At 39.0% G+C, this 15698-nt stretch overlaps 1 protein-coding gene across 13 annotated transcripts in view; it reads right to left on the bottom strand.

The window, feature by feature from the left end:
- Nucleotides 1-15698, bottom strand: part of LOC103713009 (dual specificity protein kinase YAK1 homolog) — a 35684-nt gene that overhangs the window by 6690 nt on the left and 13296 nt on the right. For all 13 annotated transcript variants that reach the window (XM_088723070.1, XM_026806904.3, XM_088723066.1 and 10 more), the window contains exons 3-16: nt 15419-15572; nt 15218-15327; nt 15026-15095; nt 14846-14928; nt 14666-14744; nt 14492-14532; nt 14022-14144; nt 5868-6018; nt 5664-5775; nt 5474-5556; nt 5296-5370; nt 4945-5019; nt 3943-4766; nt 3021-3185 (exon numbers count right to left, since the gene is read on the bottom strand). In XM_088723070.1, the coding sequence (XP_088579196.1) occupies nt 3021-3185; nt 3943-4766; nt 4945-5019; nt 5296-5370; nt 5474-5556; nt 5664-5775; nt 5868-6018; nt 14022-14144; nt 14492-14532; nt 14666-14744; nt 14846-14928; nt 15026-15095; nt 15218-15327; nt 15419-15572 (2145 nt within the window). The remainder of the gene's footprint in view (nt 1-3020; nt 3186-3942; nt 4767-4944; nt 5020-5295; nt 5371-5473; nt 5557-5663; nt 5776-5867; nt 6019-14021; nt 14145-14491; nt 14533-14665; nt 14745-14845; nt 14929-15025; nt 15096-15217; nt 15328-15418; nt 15573-15698) is intronic.

The following is a 15698-nucleotide window of genomic DNA, read 5'->3' as shown; positions in this document are numbered from 1 at the left end:
ACCTATATATTGTATATTAAGAGAGTGAGAGATAGTTAATTTACTTTCACAGTTATACGTTCTTCTACATGTAAGAAAAATGATAATCAAAGAGAACCAAATGGATGAAAGACAATTCTAGAAATATATGTGTATAATTTAAAGTTTCAAATCTACTGTTTGGCTTAAATTAACATGCACTTTACATGCTAGAAAGAGGACATGATGATACACAAGTTCCAACAATAACGAGATTTGTGTTAACTGGTGTATTTTGTACAAGAAGCAAAATCACCGCTAAAAATAAAAGGTATAGTACAAATGATTGTTTAAAATATAAATCTAAAATTTTTACATAGGGTTATTACTTGTTAGTCATATATTCAGTATTTGCACTACATGTCAATGGGTATTATGCAAAGAAGTTTGTGGTTTAGCCCCATTCATTAAACATGTAAACCGACCCAACAACTAGAATTATACATATACATCTATATGAGTATCCAACCCTTGAAGTGAACTAGTCTTTGGAATGTGTTAAGTTCTGTCAAGAATTTTTCTTAGATCACATGCATTGGAAACTAATTTATAAGACTTTTCTATCTGGACATTTCAATCTTCGTAATGTTTAGGTAAAATGGGATTTATGAAACATCAAAATTTGAGAAATACCTTAGCATTCAAAAGTTGAAAATTTGACTCGACAAAAATTGAGATCTTGAACTAAAGTTGGAAATCAACTTTTATTCTTACTGAATCCAAATAGGGTTACTTCCTTATTTACATGTAATATCTCAAGTAAATGGCACATTTACTTCAACAGTATTACATCTAAATAAGTCTCTATCTATCCATATCTCAATCTGATTGCTGAGTCACCTATATCAGGCCTCCTTAAATAAAAGATTTGATTCTCCTACTTGCTACCGACATGATGTGGGGCCCATCTACTCAGGCATCCAACCTCCGTAGGTGAACTAACCTAAGGGACTCTCTTGTGGCCGACCTACCTTGCCTATAAATAAAGGAAAGGTGGATCAGCTAAGCAAAGGGAAAGGAAAGGAAGGGTAGCAAGGCAGCAGCATCAGCAGCAGTAACAACAAGAAGATATAGGATGATATTTGTTTTGCAGCGTAAGGTAAGTACCTTTGTCCGTGCTTTTGAACTTAGATTTGATTTATTTTCTGAACCCGTAAATGGTTTTCAAAATTCTAAGCTACATGATCTTTTCCAAAATCTATGACTTGCTTCATGTTTTCAAATCCTAGGTTACCTTATTGAAAAAATTGATTTCAAACTAAATAATGTTATAAAACTACAAAAACCTAGTCAGTTTACAAAGATTAGGGTTCCCTTTTTGTTTTGTAAGCTAGGTGCCATTTGAAGCTTATATATTGTTTCAATGTTTTAAACTTCAATATTAACTGTTTCTTTCGATATTTTGGATTCTTCAACTGGCTTCAACTTTGAAGTTCTTTCAGAATTTCAAAATCTAAAAGTTATGGAAGCACTTACGGCTTATTCCTTCTCTGCAAATTTGGTATTATTTTCGTTGTATGCTCTGTTTTGGTTTTAATATGGAAATTCCAAATGTATATGAGATTTCGAAATGGTATTTTGAAATGTGAACACGTGTTATGAAATGAAATATTAGCCTGTTTTGAACCCAACATTGACTTATTACCATCATAAATCTTATAAGTGCTATGTCAGGCATTTATGAACTTTATAAATTGAAAATATAACCAGAGTGAGACATATGTAGATCCCTAGCAAGGTGGTTTATCAGCCTCATTCAAATTACTGATGAGGATTTCTTCAGCCTCTAGCTAGGTGGCATATGTGGCCTCATTTGAATTATCAATGAGGATTTATGTGGACCCTTGGCCAAGTAGTATATATAGATCTCAAGGATTTCATATGGCTTCATCTATGGAGCATGGAGGATTTATGTGGCCAAGGTTTTAAATATATTTTTATTAAAAAATTTGAAATAAAAATACAGTTGTAGAATTGCTATTTTTTATAGTTTCTTTCAAGGATGTTAGATATTAATAATATTTTTATCAGCTATGATGATCACATCTTGAGATTCAAAAAAGTTCAGATCTTGGGCATGACAAAACATGCCATTTCTTAGGGAATTTTTATCATATAGTAGATTAGCATAAGACATATAAAGACGCTCTTATGAATACAAGTTCGTGATCATATAAATCGAGCATGAAATTATCATAATAGTAATCATTCAGGCTAGTTTTTAATTTAGTTCCTAATTATTATTTTGATAACATTAATCATGTACTATTGCATGTTCCATGCATCATACTGGTCTTTTGCTAGTTCCTTCTCATTTTTTCACATTTGGTTAAGCCCTAGGACAACATCTTCTAACTAATGTCCTCTACAGTGTACCAACTTCCACATGCAGAGAGAAAATAGATTTACAATGTCAACAATTATCTAAAACAACATATAAACTAGTTATATTAGATGCTTACGTGATGTACAAGCAAGCACTGGCCTTATGACAATCAAAAATAACAGGCCAAAATCATAGTTTGCACCAAGGTTCGCCGTACCGGTACCGAACCCCGTACCGGTGCCGCACTAGCATAAGCGTACCGAATGTCGGTACGGTACGGTACGCGGTACGTCAGGCGTACCGACACTGGCGTACCGATACCGGTATCCATCGGTACGGGTACGGTACGCCCGGTACCGACCTGTACCGATCAGTACAGCATACCATGGTTTGCACTACTTTATTATGATGTATTGATAGTTGAATATCAAATGATCTGATGAAGAATATCCATCCAGTTCCAGAAGTAAATCTAACATTCAACATGCTGTAGCAGAAAATATGCACAGAAAAGATGCAGAAAAGCATTTGAGACTTCCTGAATTGGAAAAATGATGAACAAGTATCAGCCAACCAAAAATTTTCTTTACCAGCCACTGAGATGAGAGCAATTAAGGCATAATATAAATTTTAAAACCATATCTTCCTCAATGCTGGTCCTTAAGATGCTACATACCTATGATTTGTCGATATAAAATTCATATGAGCCAGCTTTCGGCTGTGACCAAATCTGCCAACTGCACTGGTTACATTCATGGTGTCCATTGTATTCCTAAGGTGGATACCATTAAATTCAAAAGCTAGGGAGTCTGAATTATCCTCTTGCAAAAGAGATTCATCACTGAAAGAAGAAATGATTAAGAATATGAACAACAAAACAAATATGATACTGCCCAAATGAATTGTAAAAAACCAGGTAAATATAGATGGGCATCTCAACAAGAAAACAATTTGTTAATCAGCATTGAAATAAAAAAAAGAAATACTAAAAAAAATCCAATTCCCTAGAGTAATATCAGGAATGCACTTTTTGAAGGTAATTAAAATTAATTACGCAAAAAGATAACTATAATTACTAAATTTGCAACATTAAGACATATGATAACCGACAAGTTCATTTAAAACTATAAAAAGCTCTGCCATTTACAGTTCTGGCCATTCAAATTCAGCATGTCAATAAAACTATCGTTCAAAAGTAATTAACAAAAAAAAATAATTGAAAAAAAATGAGTAGTCATGTGACCTTATCAAGACATAGTGACCAAACAGTATTTTAGAACCACAGAAATATGATAGTTCTATAAATGATAAAACCAATGAAGCATGCAAGACAAGCAATAATGAACTATTCACCATGCAAGATACAGATATATCAACATTTTTAAGATCAAATGAAAAAAATAGATTAACAGCACTGCACGCTAATAATTTCTAAAGGAAAAAACGTATCTGAAATTTGTCTAAAACTCTAAATGTTAAAAAAGCATAACTTGTCAATTTCTATTCATAAGGCTTAGCACAAAAATCAGAAGACAGTAGCATTGCAAACTGCAGTACAACTTGCCAGAATCAGAAAGATTAAGGGGCTCCCATTTTACCTATAATTGGGGTCCCAATCTGCAGGATCAGGTACTGATGAATTGCATTCAGGCTTATCAAACAAAACCTCTGAGGAACGTAAGGAGACTGTGTTGGAATTATGAGCATGGGATGCTGCAGAAGGCTGGTGATTGGTAGAAGAGGGGCCTGAAGATAGGCCAGTCCCAACACCCCTCTGTTGCCTCCAATTAGCATGATTGGAAGCCAAAAGTGCACTTCGAGGAGATCCACCATGTCCTCCAGAATAGGTATCAGGGTGACTCCAACTGATGCCATCGCCATGATGTCCTGGTCCATGCTGAGATGCACTTTCATAGGATTGCGCACACACAGTTGAATATCCCCAATTTCTTCTTCTGTTGTAATGGCCAACAGCTGCTGCTTTGCCCCGTGAAGGAATATGTACACTTCTTGCAGGAGAAGTGGTACCATACTTTCCAGGAGAAGCAGTTGAAATCTGCATTTGGGAGCTTGGAGGAGTAAATTGTGTGGGACTGGCTCCCAGAGACATTGGTCCCAAACTTACAGGACTTGGACCAAATCCATTTCCATGAGACAGTTGAGGTATACGCCTAGCATCTGGACTGGATCCAAGAAATGATCCCCCGATTTGTGCATGTATGTTGACACCACATGGACCAACTGGTGAATAATATGTGTGCATATTATTCACATCAGCATAGCTTCCATAGCTACTTCCAACAGCAGCATTATCATTATAGCTACCATGGCTTCCCAAGCTGCCATAACTACTGCCATATGAGAAAGGCACATTCTGAAAATGAGGGCTATTCTGCAGAAGACATCTGTTTGAATTTGCAACCTACAAAGGTCAAATAATTTTAAATCCCACAACAAATACCCAGCTAGCAAAGAAAACAAAAAACAGACAGATAAAAAAGACATGCCCGTATTCTGATCATGAACTCTAGCAGAAAGATATTCTAAAGGTTATGGTGCTCCGTAAAACTTCACAAATCACAGAAAGGTTGCAGACCAACCTGAGGAGAGAGACCAGCAGCTAGCCAATGACCGCCTCCTGGGTTGTGATCCACGGTAACAGTATGAAGGACGGGCTGAAAATACAGTGAATTTAGCGATGGCATCTGATTTATCCAATAAAGTATTCTAGCGATGGCTCGTGTTTTAATTGCTAAAGAACCTACACTTCTTGAATGCATCACTAGATAATGGGAACAGAAGTGGAGACGATGGAAAGCACATAAAATAGCATTATCATGCACAGAATCAAGTGTTCTACATATATTCAGTCTACAAATTGCTGATCCATCAAATGTGGCAAGATAAAAGAGCAAACAATAAAACCAAAAATATTGTTAGGGTGCACTTACAATTCGCGGGGTCTCTGGCGGAGGCTCATAAGGACATGTAAAGGGTTTGCCAGTGAGAAATGGATGATGCGAAGCCTGAGAAACAGTATTTCAAACTATGATAATGCTCAATAAATTAGAGTAGACATGTAAATCTAACTCTTTATGCTACTGAAAATAACTATTTAAGTGTTGCAACCTGTACAGGTGACCACCGTTTCCCTGGATCAAACTCAACAAGGCCTCTCAAGAAATCAACCAATGCTAAGCGGGTCAAATTTTCTGTAAAAAGATCATGATAATAAGTAGGCATAGTGAAGCAAATACTAATAGACATTCAGAGTACCATATGTTATGATATGCTTATCAAACAAAAGTAGCAGACTAACCTTTCTTGATTTCTTCAGGTGAGTTCATTCTGTATGGATAATTTGCAATGATCTCCTCAAGCTTTGCACAATTAAAATAGCGTTTACCCAGTTTTGGTCTTTCTGATTCCCTCTGAATAACATCCATCAACCAAAATGTTGAAATTAGACAAATAAAGGGATGCACTGCAAAAATATACTTAACAGAACAATCTCAAAACTCACTGCTTCATATTCCTCTTCAGTTAAAGCACGGTAAGCACTGGTAACTCCTTTGCAGGCTTTATCATCCTCCAACCTATGAATACTCCCAACACGCTTAAAGAACTTGCTTGTGTTTTTTGCATCCCTAAGTAGATCATCAGGAGGTTGTCCACTGCAGAGTTTTGAAGGTATGAGAAACACTACCAAGCAATCATCATGATGACACTGACACAAAACTCAGAACATGATAAAGTAGTTTACAATGATTACCACCAAAACTTTGTGTATGTGTATGTGTGTGTGTGTGTGAGAGAGAGAGAGAGAGAGAGGAAGGAAGGGAAGGGGGGAAGACTAAATGATTCTCCCATGCTCAAGTAGTAAACCACTGCTGCATAGTCAGTCTACCTATCAATTGAGTTTCATTTTTCAGGGGATAGGCCCCAAATCATCAATGTGGCCTTCCTTCAGTCACATATCATAAAATTCCTTTTCAAATTATCGACATAAATAACATGTCAATGAAATATAGATATGCATATATGTGAGTGTGGGTACCCTACACACCAAATGTTAAATCATTGGTAAAAGATTTAACAAAAATTTTAAAATCAATTGTGGATAATCCAAAATGAAAATATCCACACCATTGGTTTTGATTCACACCATCAAAAATGAATAAAACACAAAAATCATAGTTTCAGACATCTCGAACCCAGAATTAAGTGGGTAATAGTATGAAGTATGAACAATATTATTTGCACTAGTGTGCATAAACACATGATGGAGCACAAAAACTCAAAATCTACCTCATTAATCATGATCTACACATCCTAAAACATCGTTAGAATAGGATACAATAAGTTTTGATGATTATAGCAAAACATGGTATGATGTTTTTAAAACTGTCCATTCTTGCGCCCAATTGATGCCTAGTAAGGTTTGCCATACCGATCAATATCGTATTGTACCAGACGTATCATACCGAACTGGTATGAAATCTCCTACCGTACGACACTCAGTATGCCACGCCATCTCGTACCATACCGAGTACCGATATTGTGATAGGATGGTACTGGTATGGGGTCTAGTTTTGAGACGGCGAACCTTGATGCCTATGTTCAAGACCAGCAAAGCACATGATTTTTGGTTTTTGGACCATATGGAAATCAACTATGTGAATCTTCAGCTTGGGTGGTCCAACTTTGGTTTTGAATTATTAATTTGTTGTAAAAGATTTAACAATTCCAAAATCAAGGATGGGCCATTTAATTCAAAACTATTAACGCCTAAATGCTTTCGTGGTTGCTTAAGTAGGCAAAGAAAACAAAGATGGGGTTTAAGAGTTTTACATAACGCTCACGAGGAACCATAAAAATGGAAGATAATGCCTGATCATGGTTAAGAATCTCAAGGATACCTAGAAATTGTTATTGGTTGCCATTGCATCCAATATGAGAGCCTAGATGCATACAATGCCATGATGTCCACCACATTCCATATGCTCAATGTATTTACTAATTCACCAATCATCCCTCTCCATCCTTTCTTAACTACTTTATCCGTCTTTGATGCACTTCTAGCTAGTTTCCTGTAAGCAAACTTCCAAGCATGGTCTGCCGTACCGGTCCGGCTGGGAACCGGTATCGGATCAACGTAGAATTCGGTACCGGTAGCTTATCGTTAGAGAACCGATATGAGACAGGTACGTACCGGTTCGGGCTGCAACCGGTATGCCGACCGATACCAGTACGGCGGAACTTGCTTCCAAGCTTTGAATATAAGCACACTGACCTTCCTCCATCAAGATCACACTTGAAACAAGGTATGACATATTGATTTCTGCGACCATTTTGTCTCATGTCAAACATTTAGACCATTTTGCTTCATTTTCATCTCAATGGGGCTAAAACAAGGCAAAAAGGTCAAGAAAAGATACAGGTAATATCATGGTCTGCCGTACCGGTCGGTACGGGCCGGTACCGGCCGGTACATACCGGTACCGGATCCTACCGGTACGGTACAGCTACATATTTCGGTACCGAACCGTACCGATCGGTACCGATGCGTTCTGGCCCGTACCGACTCGTACCGGCCCGTACCGAACCGGTACCGACCCGAACCGACCAGTCCATACCGGCTCCAATTTTTTTTGGCTTTTAGCCCCATCGGTACAGTACCGGTTCGGCTCGGTTTGGTTCGGTACCGTACCGGTATCGATGCCCACCGGTACGTCGGTACAGTCGGTACCGCATACCTTGGGTAATATCATGTATAAATGTTAGACATATGCACGTAACCTTTCCATTTAGAACTCGTTTGGTTCGCAGAAAAGGAGGGGAGAAAGTGTGATCAAGAATTGGGGATCGGATGCGGGCGAAATTCCTGCCAATGGCTGAGATGTTCAGTCGACTCCCTCCCCCTTTGTGGGGGACTGAGCGACGAAGCGACGGGATTGAGCGCTTCTCCTAGCGCAGGAGTTTTCGTCGCTGGATTAAGACGACTTAGCTACTTGTCTGAAATTTCCTCCCGAGTTGAGACCAATCATTCAGACAGATGGGGGTAAACTAATGAGTTCGGATACTATCCTCTATCCGGATAGATATGTCCCTATGAGCGACTACGCCGATCTTTTCTTATGTGTTTTGGCCACGTCCGTTTCCGCTTCGAAATGAAGAAATGTCTTATGTTTAGTTGGAGATTTCAAATGAGAGCATGGTCTGCCGTACCGGTCCGTACCGGCCGGTACGGGACCGGTTTCGTACCGGTCCGGGCCGCCACCGGTACGCCGACCGGTACCGGTACGGCGGACCTTAAATGAGAGAGATGGAAAAATAGCTATTCCATAGGAATAAATTTTCTATATTTTATGGGAAAGAAAAATCCATGTGGAGCATGAAAAAGCCACTTTCCCACAGGTTGAAAATTGTGAAAACTATTTTTCCAGAAATGCCCTTAAGCCATCATGATCTTTATAGGTATTTTTAATCGCTAATCTTAAACTATTAAAAATTACCATAATATAAAGAAATTGTGATAATTTTAATATAAAATTATATTAATAACTATTAAAAATTACCGCAACATAAAGAAGTTGTCTAACTATTAAAAATTGTTAAAATTCTAAAAACTCAACCCAATAAATATTTTTAATAGCTATTTTTAAATATTAAAAAATAGCAATTAAAAATATATTATGAATTGCGGTAATTTTAGTAGTTAGACAACTTCTTTATATGGATTTAAACCGTCAATATACTAAAAATCCTAGGCAATGAAGCACCGGTAGAGACATCTATGTCTCAACGTTCTCCTTCTTTTGATACTGTTGACATCTCTTCCATTAAACTATGAACAAATGCCGGTCGTTTTGGTGTTGAACCTTCAAAACCTTCAGACCTTGGTGTTACAAGTATCTAATTCTAAAAATTACGCATGTGATGTTTTTTCTTGTAATCCCTTTATTAAGGGCATAACATGTATTTTACACAATTTTTCTAAAAAAATAGATGCTCAACCATGGTACGTCATACTGTACCGAACAGGACGGTACAGGATGTACCATACCATTCTATTTGGTATCGGTGCACGATACGGGACGTGTACCGACCCTCGGTACACCGAACCAGCTTTCGTACCAAGTGTACCAATACAGTGATAGGAAGGGACCGATACAGGGGTCGATATCGAGACGGCATATCTTGTGCTCAACCAAATATAAGTTACTTTGGAAAATGTATTTCCTATGCTACTTTTCCATGATCAACCAGACATGTAAAATTTACTTTCTCATATATCATATACCCAGGCATCATCTTCTCAGAAAAAACATTCCAGTGAAGTAAAATTCCAGTGCGGATGCATTGTCTAGATCCCTAAGGTAGGCGATGCCCACTCAGGAGTTGGAGGCCTATAGACCGGTGGCGGAGGCCCCCCAATTTCTTACTTGCTTTTTGCTGATGATTGTTTGCTTCTAGCCAGGTCATCTCGGTAGGCGGCCCGGGTTATAGGTCGGATTCTTCAAGATTATTGTGCAGTGTCGGGACAGCGGATCAATCTGACCAAGTCAGCTATTAGTTTCAGCCCGAGGACCAGTTTGGCGGTGAGGCACTCTATACTGGAGATTCTGGGGATGGAAGAGGAGGGTACTATGACATACTTGGGGATCCCCATTTTCGGCCAGCGGCTACGGAATAGGGACTGTACTGCTCTCAAGCTTAGCATCAGACGCAGATTGGAGGGATGGCAGGTGCATATACTTTCTATGATGGGTAGGATTACTCTTGTTCGATCAGTGCTTACTTCGATCCCTATCTACCTTCTCTCTAATGCCATCATCCCAGTGGCGGTCTTGAGGTCCCTTGAGCAGCTCTTCAAGAGTTTCATCTGGGGGAGGCGTAGTGGTAGAGGTGGCATCCATCTGGTGGCTTGGAAGGTTGTGTGTCAGTCGACTGGGTCTGGAGGGCTGGGGGTGCAGTCCCTGGTGGCGAGACGGAAGGCCCTAGTGGCCAGACATGCAGTTAGATTTGTGTTGGAGCCAGAGAGTATGTGGTCCTCGTTGATGAGGGCCAAGTATGGAGCCTTGGCACCTGGTGTACGAGCTGGGTGTCACCACTCTCTGGTTTGGAGGAAGATCTGCGCCAGAGCTGTGGTGGTGCTCCCGGAGATCAGATGGGCCATTGGTGATGGACGATCTATCGATGTGCTGGAGGACAGTTGGGTGACCGAGCAGCCGATGTGTCGGATGCCCACCATGGTGGATTCGGCGAGATTAGCAGGCTGTAGGGTGAGCGATCTACTGGACTCAGAGGGGGGTAGGTGGAGGGAGGAGCTGATTCGGAAGACTTTTGGGGAGTAGTTGGCAGAGTTGGTTTCGACTCTACCGGTTCCTATCGAGGGGGAGTCTGACATGCTAGTTTGGACGCCGACGGGACGGTCGCGGGTGCGAGCGAGAGATCTTCACGCCCTGTTCAGTACGGAGCCAGATCGGCAGATTGATGGTGGCTAGATATGGAGGCTGCGGATTCATCCCCGTGTGGCGCTCTTCATCTGAAAGGTGGCTTGGGGCTGCCTTCCGACCAGAAGTTTGTTAGCTCGACGTGGTATGCGGATCTCTCAGTGTTGTGAGGCTTGTGCAGATGTTGAGGAGACCATCGAGCATGTTTTTGTGCAGTGCCCTAGAGCCTGAGAGATATGGAGGAGGTCACCGATCCCACTTTCCGACGCGGTGACTTCGGTGCATGACCTGACTCGCATGTTGAGAGATTCCATGCGGAGTCCTTGGTCTGCGGAGGCAGGGATTCTGATGGCATACTTGTCCTACTACATTTGGTTGGACAAGAACGCCGATCTGTTTGAGGGGAGGAGGATGTCACCGAGGATGGTGGTGGATAGAACAGTGACACATGCGAGGGAGGTTATGGTGGCTGCCGATGTGTTTTCTTCTAGGATGGCTAGGGACATCTGGAGTACTCTTCACGTTGTTTCAGCGCCCCGGTTTGCCCTTGTTTCTTGGGTACCCCCACCCCTTGGCTATCTCAAAGTTAACTTCGACGGTAGTAGGTCAGTGGATGGTGTGATTGGAGTTGATTTTGTGATCAGGGACCATCTTAGTAGGATGATAGCAGCAGGAGGTCGGCGTACGCCTGGACTTACGGTAGTGGGGGCTGAGCTGCGGGCAGCCTGGAAGGATATATCCTATGCGAGGCTGGTACTTGGTGTCGAGCGGATGTACCTCGAGGGAGACTCCTCCATGGTGATTGATTGAATCCGAGGGGTGGATAGATTTGGTGATGGTCATCCTCTTATCCGGGAGATTCATAGGATGGCTCAGATGTTGAGCGGCTTTCGGACAGCATACACGTTTAGGGAGGCTAACAGGGCAGCAGACTGGGTCGCCTCCTATGTCGCCCGGCATTTCGGGGATTTTCTTTGGACGTTTGCTTCAGATGTTTCCTATCCTTTGTATTCCTTACTTTTCCGTGATTTGGCAGGATGTACTCACGTTAGAGTTATATGACATGGGTAGCCGTTTTTACCCAAAAAAAAAAGTAAAATTCTTCCCGCAAACCAAACGAATCCTTAAGTATATAGTGGCAAATATTTTGCCAGGATTCAAGTGCCACTCACATAAGGCATGATGGCTAGTGGCAAAGCATGGCATTGCACATGCCATGCTAAACAAAAATATTATTTAAAAAATAAATTAAAAAATTAAAAATGTGATTTAATCAAAAATTACAACTAAAGAATTGCCAGGTGCCATGCTAGCGTACTACCAAAGCCAAAATGTAACAATTGGCACAAAATGACATATGCCGACACCCAAAATCTTAACATCATGATAATTTAGCACGGTAGAAATTGACCATGAGGAATTTATATGAAACTGCAAAATTGATATCTTGATTGCTAACATAAATTTAGAACACCTGTAGCATACTAAGAATCCATTAGTAAATAGAACTGGAATCATTGATGTCCACTATGAAACCTATCAAATTATAATCAATATGTCATATAGCATGGATTTGAAAGTATATACCTTGGTTTTACAAAAATAACCATGTAAGTTAGATATGTGGTTTTGCTTCAAACAAGCATATATGAGGCCAAACGAAGTATTTAACTATGTTTAAGCTTGCTTTTGGCAAATGAAATACTCAAAATGTTTCAATTGAAATGTTTTGTTGGATCATATAAAGAACCATGTAGAGAGAATTACGATTTAAAAGAAAAACAACAAAGGATTGCACCTAAGGTCAATTCGCTTTTATTGCTGACAGAAACTCTAGGAAAATGTTGCTTATCTTAGATCCACAAACCAAAGTAAGAAGATTGAGAATAGAAAAAACTACATGTCTGCATGGGTGGAGATTGCCTACATGTCGAATGATCCACAATATTCCCCTACATAAGCCATAAGCCTCACATGAATCAAATATTGGCCCAACATTAGAAGGGATTTGTTCGCGATCTACAATTTTGGCCAAGTGCAGGTCTAGCAGCCCTCCTAATAAATATGGGGTATTATACAATCAACCTACAAATTGACATTCGGTGTTATCTAAATCCTAGTTTCTTGGATCCAATAAAGAACAAAGCACAAGAATCGGAAATATGTAGAATAAGAAACAAAACAGAAGGTTTTCAGAATCTCCTAAAATAAGCTTTCTGCCAAAAAGGAGGGAAAAATTCTCAGACAATATCCTAGAAAAGGCAAAGGGAGAGAATGATAAGAAATTAGTTGTTTGAAAATTGGTGAAGGAGAAAGAGGAGAATGAGTGCAACAATAGAAATGTTGACTTTGCATAATCAAGCAAGTTCAGTTTTTTAGTCAACATGAAATCTACTAAAAATATAACTCCCAATCAAAATAAGAATTGATCTTTCCTACTAGAATCATTTCTTAACAAAGATTTAAATTATTAATCATAAACACATTTTAACAAAGATGTAAGAACCTCCCAAATTTTCATCTCTGATATGGAGGGGAAAAAAAGAAAATGAGAAATAACCTAAACGCCCCCATCTAAACTTAACTAAATAGATTCAGATTTCATACCCAAAAAAACAAGAACAAGGCATCCTAAAATTTCCTCATACCTCCTAGTTGATCAGATTTTGGTAACACGCACTTAACCTGTTGAATTTGCATGCCCAATAACTGCTCATCGTAACTAAAATATCACTATTTGAGTCTCATACCTGAACCCAGATCTGACCAATTTGACTCAGGACTAAAGATAATGCATAACCATTAGAGTCTAATTCTTGTAATAACCAGAATCTTTAGAAAAATTTAGCAGACTTTGGAAATAATACAAATTTGTCCTCAAGGTACTAATATGTTTTAGTTACAATCTTGGCCGAAATCCCTACAATAATCCACTAGGTTGTCCAGGTGCAACTGTTACCCAGCCTATTTAAGTTGTAGTGGTCATCAATGGTTTGTCCAAACACAAGCCACAAATAAAATGAAAAAACATGTCCAATTCAGTGAGTTAGCTCAAGTCTCCATCATCAGCATTGTATACTCTGTACAATAAAGAACAATGGTTTTCAACATTATGTTCAAATTCATCATTGTTTAGAAATGAACCACACATTTAACACTGTTAAATGCTACTGCTTTGCATATATAGAAACTCAAGTTCAAGTGCAGAGAAGAAGATATACCCAAGTGTCTCGATCATTCGTTTAAGAAGATCAAATTCCGAGGATGCAGGAAATAAAGGCAACCCTAAGAACAACTCAGCAACAATACACCCAAAAGACCACATATCAATAGAAGTGTTATATCTGATGAAAAGGTTAAGCATCAAAACACAAGATAATCATATGATGTGGCTGCCAAAAGTCCGTACTTATATGATATTCCATAATGAACAAAGTTAAAATTGAAGAGATGTTTCTGAAATCAGCATAGAATGAGCTAATCATACTGCCCAAACAAAAAACTTGCACCAAAAATTAACATGGCAGATAAGGTCAGGCCCAAACCCCTGATCTGACATCAGCATCTTAACAAGCAAATGAGGCTCAGATTTTGTCACGAAGAATAAACATATAATGGAAGAAGTATGATAGCAACTTCCCTAAAAAATTTAGAACTATAAGTGAAAATTCTATGATGTCAAAAAGGATACGGATAGCCAAGAAGAACCTCTGGAGATCTGTAGTAACGGCTCTGCAATAAGAAGGGACCAAAACTTCCAAGATAAGAACCAACAAATGTGAACTTACAGCATGCACTGAACAATATTGTAAAACACATTAATCAAATGTAAGTCAAACACGGATGTGAGAAAGGATACGGAGACCTGAATGTACGAGTAAATTGTCTGACCCTCCATACATGCTGATCCAAAATCAATAATTTTTATTTCTGGTGGCTTCACACTGTGAAATTCAAGATGCCAAGGTAAAGTTTAATGAACAGAAGAAAAAAAAGAAAAGAATTCCAGAAAATATAATCAAGGTGCTAATAATAAGCATCTCACCTTGTAGATATGAGTATATTTTCTGGTTTCAAATCACAATGTATTATTCCAGCATCTTTCATGACAATTAATGCATGCAAGATCTAGGAACATGACAGATAATATGTAGGATCAGGTAAAACAAGCCAAATGGGCATCACAGTGGAAAAAGTCTGTGCGCTATCCAGATGCATGTCTTACCTGTCTTGAGAACATTTGGACAATGTTCAATGACAACCCTTTGTAGTTGTTCATTTTAATTAGCTCAAACCTACAAAGCAAGAATTTTGACACAGGCATAAAAATCAGAGTTTATTTAAAATAAACTTAATTCATTATTGAATGAAGAAGAAAGTTATTTAGTACAAGCAAAACATTTGACAGCTAGCTTACAGGTTTGGGCCAAGCAATTCAAACGTGATGCATAAATGGCGCTGATAGACAAAATAATCAAGGATGCGGACAATATGATGTTTATCATCAGGGTCGAACTTCCGATTCAGCTGCAAGGTAATCAAAACATAATCAGCATCATAAAACTAATTTTGTGAGCATATTCTGCACGAGCAAATCTGAGCACCAAATGTCAATTACCACATGCAAAAGAGAGATCTCAACCGATGCTTGCTGATAATAAGCAGGGTCGTTTTTGATAATTTTAACAGCAACATAACTGTTGTTTTGACAAACCCAGCACTTCGCTACTTGTCCAAAAGTGCCTTGGCCAAGGAGATCTTTGACAATATACCTACAAATTTGAAAATAATAAAAAGATTCAATCTTTGCTAAATCCTCAATCCTTTACAGTGAAATTGGTATAGATGTACTAAAATTCTACTAAATTTGCACTATAGAAACTATTATGACAGCTTTA

This window comes from Phoenix dactylifera, chromosome 6 (assembly GCF_051530095.1).
Source record: "Phoenix dactylifera cultivar Ajwa chromosome 6, Ajwa_hap1_PhDact_Kaust_v1.1, whole genome shotgun sequence".
NCBI lineage: Eukaryota > Viridiplantae > Streptophyta > Magnoliopsida > Arecales > Arecaceae > Phoenix > Phoenix dactylifera.
Note: the sequence above shows the minus strand (reverse complement) of the source record. Positions and strands in the feature narration are given on the sequence as shown.